Here is an 11,972-nt window from a genome sequence, read left to right on the forward strand (position 1 = left end):
GCGAGCCAGGGTATAGGCTCGAATCGCGGGCCCATACCTCTTACTACTTTTATCTTCATTTTTAATCTGCTTTGTGCTTATATCTTTTCTAAGCGGGACGTGGTCCAGCTCATTTCCTAGACTTGTTGTCAAGCGGGCCGGGGCCCGGCCTGACTTGTGATTTTAACATGTTAATAAAATAACTGTTATGTCCTCACATGGGTTCCCAAGGATGGGCTCCCCTGCTGGGTATTTAATCTATTAACAGGAGTTAAAATATCAAGGACATAAAATAGATGTCAATCGTTCATTCATAGATAATGGAAAGTGAAAGGAGTACATATTTGTGGTCTCAGAGAGGCACCTATATGGCACTACCCCCCGAGACTTAGGAGTATTGTAAGATAGTACTAAGTCTGAAAAGAATAATATTACTGATAATTATTTGCGGAGGTGTTCCGCATTCCAGGCTCTCGGGATCAACTTGTCTTGGATATCGTTAAGGTGGTAGGTTCCCTCCCAGAGCATCGACTTTATCTTGTAGGGGCCTTCCCAATTCGCTCCAAAGACTTCGTGGCTTACCATCTTGGTGTTTGGCATGACCCGGCGCAGAACCAAATCTCCCACCTTGAAAGTCCGGGCTCAAACCTTACTGTTGTAGTGCCTGGCTGCCCTTTGTTGGTATGCTGCTATCCTCATCTGAGCATCTTCCCGAGTTTCTTTGATCATATCCAAATATAGTCGATGGTTGACCTCATTTGCTTCTGAGTCATAGTTGTCCCTCCGAAAAGATCCTGCCCCCACTTCAACGGGCACCATAACTTCACACCCATACACCAGAGAAAAAGGGGTCTCTCCAGTTGTAGTTTGGGGTGTCGTGTTGTAAGACCATAGGACCTAGGCGAGCTCTTCTGGCCATGTCCCTTTTTTTCTCTTCAAGCTTTGCTTTCAAGGTGTGCTTAATGATCTTGTTAATAGCCTCTGTCTGCCCATTACTTTCGGGGTCGCAAACTGCACTAAAACTCTTCTGAATCCCCAGCTACTCACAAAATTCCCCCATTTCCTTGCAACTGAACTATTTCCCGTTGTCAGATATCAAATTTTAAGGGATGTCATAGCGGCACACAATAGTCCTGTGCACAAATTCCTTGAGCTTTTTTGTTGTGATAGTGGCTAGAGACCTGGCCTCTGCCCACTTAGTGAAGTAATCTACCGCAATAACCGCATACTTGACACCTCCCTTGGCCTTCGGGAGTTCTCCAATCAGATCAATCCCCCACATAGCGAAGGGCCAAGGGCTCATGAGGGATGTGAGGGGAGCCACGGGGCTGTTATAATAATTGGCATATCGCTGGCACTTATCACAGGCTAGGGATAATTCAAAGGCATCTTTTTTCATTGTTGGCCAATAGTAACCTTGACGGAGGATTTTATGAGCTAGATAGCTACCCCCGAGTGATTGCCACAAATGCCATCGTGTACTTCCCTTAGGATATAATTGCATTCATCCTCATCTATAAACTTGAGGAGGGGCACATTGAATCCTCTTCTATATAGGACCCCATCGTATATCACATAGCGGGCTGCCTTGTATCTTATCCTCCTTGCCTCATTCTTTTCATCCGGGAGTAAACCTTCTTTTATGTAGGCTAAGATAGGTGTTATCCACGCGGGGCTGAGGTCATCACTGAGGCTGCTCACCTCTTGCTCGGGCACACTAGGCTGCCTCTGTATGTCAAGGGGCATGACCCCTAGCAGAGTGGGCTCGCGGCGTGAGCCAAGTTTAGCTAGCTCGTCCACGCCTTCATTCTGCCCGCGCGGGATTAGTTACAGCCTCACCTCGTTGAACCTTGCGATTATCCTCTGCGCACACTTCAGGTAGAGCTCTGTTCTCAGCCCCTTAGCTTGATACCCCCCATTTATCTGATATACCACAATCATGGAGTCACTAAATACATTCAAATTATCCACCTTCATTTCTAAATCTAGCTTGAGATCGTTGATCAGGGCCTCATATTCAGCATCATTGTTGGTTGCATGAAAGGCCACATGGGTCGCACGTCTGATCTTGTGCGCCTCCGGGCTGATTAACTAAATTCCAGCTCTTGTACCATCCCCATTAGAGGCTCCATCCACAAATAGGCTCCACCATGGGGAACTATTTTGGCTCTCCAGCCCGATTTCTTCTGTGCTAGGTATGACAACAAGGGCCCCCGACTCCACTTCTTGATGTGGAGGAAATTCCAGCATAAAATCAGCTAGGGCTTGGCCTTTGATTGCGGTCCTTGGCTTATAATCCACCTCGAATTGGCCGAGCTCAACCGTCCACTTCAGCATTCGACAGAAGACTCCGGTTTATACATTACTTGCCTGAGGGGGTAGGAGGTTCGCACTTCTATCCTGTGCGCCTGAAAATAGGGCCTGAGCTTTCGGGAGGCCAGGATCAGAGCATATGCTAATTTCTCGAGGCTCGTGTACCGAGTCTTCGCGTCAGCCAGCCTTTTACTCACATAATATACTGGGAGCTGGATACCATCCTCCTCTTGAACCAATACCGCACTTACTGCAAAGTCAGAGACGACCAAGTATAGGACCAAAGTCTTTCCCTCCTTTGGGTTGGATAACATTGGAGGGCTGCTGAGATGCTTCTTTATGTTCTGGAAGGCTTCTTCACACTTTTCTGTCCACTCAAAATTCCTCCCCACTCCTTTAATTTCTTTGAAGAACTCCTGGCATTTATTGGAGGACTTTGAGACGAAGCGGTTTAGGGCAGCCACTCGCCCCTTTAAGCTTTGGACGTCCTTCACCCGTTGGGGGATCTCATATCGAGTAGGGCTCGTATCTTGGCGGGGTTGGACTCAATTCCCCTATGGTTAACAATAAATCCCAAAAATTTCCCTGACTCGACCCCGAACACACATTTCTGTAGGTTGAGCTTCATCATGTACTCCCTTAGGATCTGGAACATATCCGATAGGTGACGGACATGATCCTTTGCTTCCTTTGACTTCACAAGCATGTCATCTACATAGGCCTCAATGGTCTTCCCCAACTGATGTTTGAACATCTTATTCACCAGCCTCTAATAGGTTGCCCCCACATTAAGGAGCCCGAAAGGCATCCCAGAGCCCGAAAGGCATCCCGATATAATAATAGAGGCCCCGATCAGTGATAAAGGAAGTGTGCTCCTGATCTGGCACATACAGTGGGATTTGGTTATATCCCGAATAAGCATCCATGAAGCTAAGTAATGCGTGCCCAGCTGTAGAGTCAACCAACTGGTCGATTCGGGACAGAGGAAAACTATCCTTCGGGCAAGCTTTGTTCAGGTCGGTGAAGTCCACACATGTCCTCCACTTATCATTGGGCTTCTTGACAAGCACGGGGTTGGCTAGCCACATGGGGTAGAAGGCTTCCCTTACAAGCCCTGTCTCTATTAGTCTATCTACTTCTTCGCTGAGGGCCTCTGCCCTCTCTCCACTAATCGGCCATCTCTTCTGTCTAACCCCCTTCTTTTTTGGGTCCAAGTTGAGCCGGTGGCACATGACATTCGGGTCAATCCCTATCATATCAGAGTATGACCATGCAAAGACATCCAAATTCCTCCTCAGAAAGCGGGCTAGATCCTCCCTCAAGTCAGGACTTAAGTTAGAGCCTATTCTGAGTACCTTGGAGGGATTATTTGGGTCTACCAAGATCAGATTATGTCCTCTGCGGCCCCAGCCCTCTCAACTATTGGGGGAATTCTCGGGTCTAAGTCTGCTCGAGCCTCACTAGATTCTCCCACTTCTGTGATTGTTAAGCCTTCTGTATCCTCAAGCTCAGGCTGGTGAGCTCGGGCCGGATTTATCAAGCATTCAGAGGTCGTAGTGACAGTGCGAGTGATTCCGTTAGGCAGATCCATTGTCGTTGTTATTTCTTCGCGTGCCCATTTCCCTTTCCTGAGTCTTGCAGCGATCTGTTCTGGGCTCTCTTCTTCATCACTTGCCTCTTCCCCAATCCCTTCTTGTATCAACATGATGGGCTGAGAGGCTTCCATCAGCAAGGCCCCTGGGCATGGTTCCACCTGAATCCCCATGTGCTCGAAATAGTTCTCGGATAACTCCTCGATTGGAATCAGATTACAAGTCTCGTGTCCCTCAGAACGTACTCTCTTCCTGTTCTCTGCCTCTTCCATAAGGACATCGTCCTCACCCGGTTGGACCATCTCCTTTGATGCATTTTCTGACTCAGCCGCCCTGAGTGCCTGGTTGTAGCAAACCCTCGATTCATATTGACAGCTCTTCAAGAAGCCTACCCCCGTGGGGGTTGGGAATTTTACCGTCATGTGATGGATCGAGGTCACCATCCTCATTGCCCTCATAAGGGGTCTACCCACTATAACATTGTAGGCACAAGGCTGATCTACAACCGTGAACATAGCGATCTGGGTGGCCACATAGGGCTCTTCTCCTATGGTTACCAGGAGCCGAATTGTCCATTTCACTCCGATCGAGTTCCCCGTGAACCCGTACAGGTGTCCACCTGTCGAGGTTAATTCTCTATCCAACAATCCCAGCTTATTGTAGGCATCATAAGTCAAAATGTCGGCCGAGCTCCCGGTATACACCATTGCTCGGTGAACATTCACCGTCCCAATCTTCCTTTTTATAACCAGGGCATCTGTATGAGGGTAATGCACCCATTTGGCATCATTCTCCCTAAACACGATGTCATCAGCCTCCCTTTCAAAGAGCTCCGGGGGCCTTTGGCTCAAATGGTTGACGTTGGTGAGGGGCTTGTCCTTTGCTTCTCGGGCATACCTGTCCATCACCTGCCGGCTATCTCCGCCAATATGAGCCCTGCCTAGAATAATATGAATGCTTCTGGCCCGAGGTACCCTCTCTTTATCTTCTTGGGGTGGAGGAGGGATGGTATGATAATCAGTTATGTGCCTTCGAACCTCCTTGACAACCCATTCTATAAGCTTCCCTTGCCTTATCAACGTCTTGATTTCATCCTTCAATTGTCTGCAATCAGCTGTATCGTGCCCCGTGGCCTCATGATATGCGCAATACTTTGAGGTGTCCCTCTTGTTATAGTCTGTGAGAGGGGCTGCCTTCCGGAATACCCCCTTTCCAGCATAGATAGCATATATGTGGTCGATAGAGGCTATCAGAGGGCTGTGTGTATGCCATTTGCTTGTATAAGGTCTCCCCGAATCTTTGTTTGTCTCTTTAACTCGGGCAGACTTTTTGGGGTTTGTGCTACGCCGATACGTCTTTCTCCTCTCATCAGGGCTCGAAGACCGGTCTCTTTTATCTCGATAGTTCTTGCTGATTTTTAGCTCTCTCATCGACTTTTCTACCCTCTTAAATGGTTCAGCTTGCTCATAGAACTCGGCCAAGGTTCCCGGTTCACTCGCTTGGAGGCTCTTCCAGAATTTCGACCCTTCTTTCAACCCTGCAATCAAGAAATTCTTGATAGTCTCCTCACTGGCTCCCCCCACCTTAGGGACTTCGGCGTTGAACCGACGAAAGTATTCTGCCAGGGGCTCCCCCTCCCTTTGCTTGATGTTGGCTAACGTGGCCACATGAGGTGAGTAGTGGAGGGTGGACTGAAATTGTCTGACGAACAAGTCCTCCAATTGCCGCCACGTCCTTATGCTAGCCGGTCCCAACTTGGAGAACCATTGTTGGGCACTACCTCTGAGTGATGCCGCGAAGAGTCTGCAGCGAGTCATCTCCGGCACCTGATAGACTTCCATCTCAGTGTTAAATTTTATAAGGTATTCCGCCGGGTTGGCTTCATCGTTGAATAGAAGGTCGGGGTTGTGCCTAAATACCCGAGGTAGGGGGATGATCGGATAGCAGCCGTAAACGGAGAGGGGGCAGCTGAGGCCGGGGGCCCTCTCTTCTCTCGCTCCATCTCATCCAAGATCCTCCGCAGGTCTCTTACTCTAACAACTTCTCCCTCTCTGTTACCACCCGCGTTACTCGAATGGTGTGAGCCCTGAGGTCGCTCGCGCCGTCTCCCTCCTCCGGCTCGCACTTGCGACTCCTCTTCATGATTGTCTATGTGCCTACGTCGCTCTTCCCTCCCGGGTGAGGTGTGTTGACGTCTTTCCGGAGGAGTCGCTGCCCACTCTCTCTTCGAGCCTCTCTGATCCACGGGCTCTTTCTCTTCTCTCTCCTTCTTGCACTTCTCTAATTTAAGCCTGAGGTCATGCTCACTTAGCTTTTTACCCACACGGTCTAGCACGCTAGTCGACCTTGCCTCAGAAGAAACTGGCTTCTGCCCCGATCCCTTAGAGATTTGGCTGCCCCGCTCATCATGACCTTGGGGTATGTCTTTCTCTCCATGCGATTTCTCTTTCTTCTGCTTAGTCTCAGTCGCCGCATCATCAAAATCGTGGATCAACTTTTTCTGAGGAACTTTTCCCTTCCAGCTACGCTGAGAGACCTTGAGGTGGCGCGCCTTACGCTTGGCGTTCTGGACCGAGCTTCTCTCTACCCTTGACATCCGGGCGTTGATCTGATTCATCTGATCGGCTAGCCCTTCGAGATACGTCATAACCGCCTGCCCATCCACGGTTGCGATTGGTGGAGGTGGCGTCTGATTCTCTGGGGGCGTATGCTCGACCTCGTTCTGGTCCTTCTTTTTGCCCCCGCTTCCTGGTGTCGCCGCTTGTTTGCCTTCTTTGGTCATCTCTTCTTCCTAAGATGAAATCGCCCTCCTTCTAGTGCCAAATGTTATAGGGAGAATTTCGTATAACAGTATTGTAGAGGTTAATGGACGGAACAAGGATCAAGGACGGTGTTTGAAGGCGGAGGAAGGTTATGTATGGTGGTGGCTGAGCTTGTATGTTGACTCCTTAAGAAAGAATAGGGTTTGTAATTCTCTATCAAGTATCGACTCATGTCTCATACAAGTGCCTACGTACCCTATTTATAGGGATCAAGTCTCACGTAGTTCTTGGGGAACAAGTCACAGAGGTTAGGGTTAGGACTTTTCAGCCCGTGCAGCCCAAACCCATGATAGAGTTAGGCCTTCAGCCAATTAGTCACGTAAATCTCGACCGGCTCCACAAGCTTCCTATAATCTCACGGCATCTCCGTATCTCTTCCCGTAATTATAGGAATAACTCGTGTCGGCCCCGAAATTTACGAGCAACTCAGTCATCTATGAGTCACTTTCCATGTTGCACACAAAGTCCTCTAATACGGGTTGGCCTGATCACCTCAGCCCGCACCGCCTTCCTTTTTAATCAATAAATACAATGCTACCTTTGATTTCATAAGATGTCGGCTCATGAGCCCAGCCCGCGTGTTAGCACCTGAACCCAACTCGCGTAGGGACACCTGAGCCCACCTCGCGTGTGGACACCTGAGCCCACCTCGCGTGTGAGAGCCCAGATGGCAAGTGTGAGCCCATCCTACACATGTGAGCCCATCTCGCATGTCATGAACCCAGCTCGTATGCCATGAGGCCGACCCGCATGTGCTGGCTCAAGTCGCATTAATCCATAGTTGTAGCCCCACACGAGAGTCCAGTTATTCAGTGAACCTACAGGACCCTGTTTAGGGCACATGGCCGAAAGCGGGCATAACAATTCTCATACTATATACACATATTTTGGACAATGATCAAAAGGTGTTCTCTATTTGTCTCCCTTTACTACACCAGTGTCGTGTAACGCTGGAGGTTGATTGTCATAGGTCCGTGTGTACGTAGCGGGGCAAATTCAACTTTAGGGCAGTGATTAATATCGCGCCACGACTTTTATTTAGATAAGTAATCCTAATTTTTATTTGTTATCATCGATTCTTTCATTATTTTTACTTTTATCATTCTACGAAGAATGCTCATGATGTTGACCACATGAATAAGAGTTTTAGATTTATGTTTCTTGAGATATAAGGTCGAGATCTTGAATATATTAATTTTTGAACATTTGAAAAATATTTCATTTGTTGATTTATAATCTCCAACTTGGGCATTATTTTTCTTTGTCATATAATGTTAAGTTAATATAATTTGTTTAACGATTGGTCCAGCCTTTTCTAAAACAGTGAACCAGGGGAATTTACTCTAAATATGAGTGCCTCGTCAACCTCATCACAAAAGTTTCCCAGTCTGACTGGTGAAAGTATATCCAGAAACTTAAACTGCGGACCAAGAGCATCGATAAGATACTGGCTGATTGTGACAATAGTCCCTGATGTGGTTCAGAAAGTGGTACATGGTACCAACAATATCCTTGGCAGCGGAGATCTCATCCGCTGTCACATTAATTCCCTAACCCGTGATCAAATGTATACGCCTTTAGCCTCATTGCACCAGCAAAACGAAGTGTTTCGTTCATCAACGAGACATCCAAAAAGTGTTCCTCACCTTCTCACTCGAGCTCTCCACTTGCCAATTCATTACACGCTGCAGTAAAAAATTCTTACAATAATTATACACACACACTTAAGCTGATATTGTACTGCCCACACACACACACTCATCACAATTTTGATGACATCAAACGTTAGTTATATATTCAATTTAGGCTCTATTCTAGGAAGATAGGCTAGCAATAGCATATGAAAAGAATTGCGTTTTTTATACACACCCATCTTTTTTATTTATCCAAAAACCTTCATATATTTATTAACATTTCAAATGTCATTTAAACTCGTTCATTAACAACACAACATCTCATATAAGTATCATTTTTGCATTCAAGTGCTCACTGCTAGAAACAACAAAACCATTGGGAGCGCATTACTGTCATCTGGAAAAATCAAACTTAAGACTGGTCCAAAACACATAAACCTTCTACTGTTCTTTAGGCATCTAAGTCATCACGTTTGGAAAAATTATTAGTCACGGAACGACAACTTCAAATATCATGTATGGAGAAGGGGTGGTTTTACAAATTGCTGCAGTAATCCTCCAGAACCAGCTTTTCCATACAATGTGACAACACAAATATACACCGTAACATTTTAATGATCGTGTATACTCGAAAGCTCCCATCCTATGTCAGGATTACCACCAGACAAATATATATATATATATATATATATAACAAACACAATAACACATTCAATATGTGAAACAATGTTTCTCAATTAAGCTTAAACACCTAAACTAAAACTTCTATCTGCTGCATAATCTACGAAGCTGTAAAGAGGTAGCAATCTCTCCCCATAATTCTCAAAACTATCCAACTCCCTCTTTGCTCTACCCCTAAGATCCTCCGCCACTTCCATTGCCTTCTCTACGCCATAAACCCTCACGTAACTTTTACCTCCTTTTTTCCCCTTCTCCTCTTGACTCCTCATTTTCTCTTCCAACACATCATCAACAACCTGATATAATACTCCAACAGCCCTACCATACTTTCTCAATCTCTCGATCTCATCATCCGTAGCTCCTGCTATTAGACCTCCGCATACAGCAGAGCACTCGCCCATTTCACCATACTTTTTTTCTAGGACAAACTCTACTGAATTTGGTCCACCTTCTAGGTCAAGAAACTGACCTGCTGCCATGCCTGTGGAACCAACTGCTCTGGCTATCTCAGCTATAACTCTAAGGAGGCGGTCCTCTGGGACAAGGCCTGAAGGTGTATGGGAAACAATGTGTTGGAAGCCTAAAGGAAATAAGGCATCACCAGCAAGAATTGCCATATCGGTGCCATACATGGTGTGGTTTGAGGGTCGTCCTCGACGGGATGGATCATCATCCATGCATGGCAAGTCATCATGTATCAATGAAGCAGCATGAACCTATTACAACACAAAACACAAGAAGATATAGGTAAATACATAGTAAAGTATCATCTTGTAAAGCACAGATTGAATAACTATTAGTTAAAATGTAAACAAAACCAAAGTGCAATTTCAAGCCTTCAGCACATAATCTCATATCATGCCAGATAATACTTTATGCAAGAGATCGAAATCTTATGTCAAGCATCCTAAACCTCACATCACACTTACACAAATCAAGATCAAATTCAAAAGTATATCAGATTCTGAAGCACTAATTGAATAACTTATGAATTAAACTAAAAGCATCCTAAGATCAGCTTCAAACACTTTCTTTGGAATCTCATATTGAGCTAGATACTACTTCATGGAAGAGGGAGAATGAAATAATGCAGCAAACACTCTGAACCAACACTTCTTCAAATTATAATTAAAATGTCGAACTGCAAAAGAATCAAAATTCAAGTGTAACCTTTTTCCGGGAAAGCATTACATTTTTGCATTTTTTTCACAACCTAGTCATGTAATAACAAGGTCTATGAAGATGAGTTACAAGGACAGTGACATCAGATATGCAAATGTAAATATGAGTTGAGTACTAAAGTTTTTTATAGTTACAATTCCATGTACACAGAATCTGAGTCCATTCTTCTTGTCACTAAAAAAATGCTTTACATAAACAATTCCCTGCAATGTTACTATACGCTTATTTACACAAATGAGCAAGATTGACCCTGTTTCCTAGCACTTATATATGAAAGCAAATTGCACTGCTTCTAGGCTTATGACTGATGAAATAAAAATGGCATGTTTAATTGACTTTAACCAATTTGAAGTTATACACACAAGCCTAATAAAGACAGACATTGAAATTAACATTGTGGACGGTGACAGTCCTTTTCATTAAAGAAAAAACACCTAAGATGAAATTAAGAACTTCCTACGTTCCCACTTGAGTCTCACTCAGATCAACCATAGTTTCTAACATATACAATTTAAATAAAACATACCAGGCCCCGTTGACATGATATTACCAGAACTACAGAACAACTATCCAATCAGGAATTAGTACCGCTAGATTCAAGAAACCTAATTTAATATCATATTTACCTCACGATACCATCACACAAATCAAAGTTAACTTCGTTCAGTCCAAATTATACATAAAAATTATGTGTTCAAATGCAAACTCATTTAGCCTATTACAAACTGGTGATTTTCATCACCAAGCAAGAGCCATAATTTGTAATACTAATGTGACACGTGATTTGTATTACTGTGACCGTGCCTAATTAGTATCCTAAGCCTAATTGGTTTAATGCCTAACACGTAGCGATCCTATATACATATAAAAATAAATCGCGCAACCATTCAATCAATCATAAATCCATAAACAAAATGCAATATCGAAAATTGGAGATTCAAATTAAATACACTAAACGGAATAAGGAGAATATATCGAAAAATACGGAGCGAAGAAGGCAACCATTTCAAGAGCACAAGCAGTGGGAAAAGCAGCACGACGGTCACCGCCTAAAAGCTCACAAGCAGCAACACACATAACAGGAGGAGCTCGTTTAGCACCCTGAGCAAGAACAGAGTATCTCATAGCCTCATAGATCTGATTAGGATATTGTACTTGTATAGCTTCATCAAGCTTCTCATCAATTTCAGCTATAAGGGTACTCCAATAACTCTTCAAATCGAAATGGTTCGTTGAGATTGATGAGAATGATGTTGCAGAACACTGGTTGATTGTTGTTCTTGGTTTTCTTAAAAAAGTGTTTGTGTTTTTACATGGGAGATGATGAAATGGAGAATAAGAAGAGGAAGATAGAATTGATGTCAAAGCAGACATTTGTACAGACAAGAAGTGAATAAGTGAATCAGATTCAAGTGGAAGTGAAAGTGGAGAGTTTGGTAAGGGTCATGTGTGTATGTAGGGAAATCAAGGTAGTGATGTGATATGGTACGCTATGGTAAGGTTCGGTTTGGGTGCAAGTTTCACTAATTTTAACTATTTTACCACTTTGTGCTGCTTTTGTGTGGGCTCCGTATATATTCTATTCTTAGCGCTTATCTTATACTGCCCCATTTGAGTAATATTTTTAATAATTTTCTTTTGTTGCTAAATTTTTTTAAAAAAAAATCGATACGATCATTCAAACCAAACATGGCTTAGAAAAATATTATTTAAGAGAAAACCGTCTAAGATGAGTTATATATTTATATAGTGTATTTTTTTGTGAACTA

General features: G+C 44.3%; 2 protein-coding genes across 2 annotated transcripts; both read right to left on the minus strand.

Annotated features, from left to right (window-relative positions):
* Positions 1-802: 802 nt before the first annotated feature.
* LOC141665857 (uncharacterized) lies at positions 803-1,378 on the minus strand. The gene is made up of 2 exons (XM_074471842.1): positions 1,106-1,378; positions 803-1,018 (listed from the first exon to the last, which is right to left on the minus strand). Exons 1-2 carry the CDS (start codon positions 1,376-1,378, stop codon positions 803-805), a joined length of 489 nt encoding a protein of 162 aa, XP_074327943.1.
* A 7,647-nt stretch (positions 1,379-9,025) lies between these two features.
* LOC141666982 (heterodimeric geranylgeranyl pyrophosphate synthase small subunit, chloroplastic) lies at positions 9,026-11,706 on the minus strand. Its single transcript, XM_074473252.1, has 2 exons — positions 11,206-11,706; positions 9,026-9,737 (listed from the first exon to the last, which is right to left on the minus strand). The coding sequence occupies exons 1-2, from the start codon at positions 11,575-11,577 to the stop codon at positions 9,084-9,086; spliced, it is 1,026 nt and encodes a 341-aa protein (XP_074329353.1). The 5' UTR covers positions 11,578-11,706; the 3' UTR covers positions 9,026-9,083.
* Positions 11,707-11,972: the final 266 nt, after the last annotated feature.

The sequence above is a fragment of the Apium graveolens genome, chromosome 6 (genome assembly GCF_009905375.1).
Source record: "Apium graveolens cultivar Ventura chromosome 6, ASM990537v1, whole genome shotgun sequence".
Taxonomy (NCBI): domain Eukaryota; kingdom Viridiplantae; phylum Streptophyta; class Magnoliopsida; order Apiales; family Apiaceae; genus Apium; species Apium graveolens.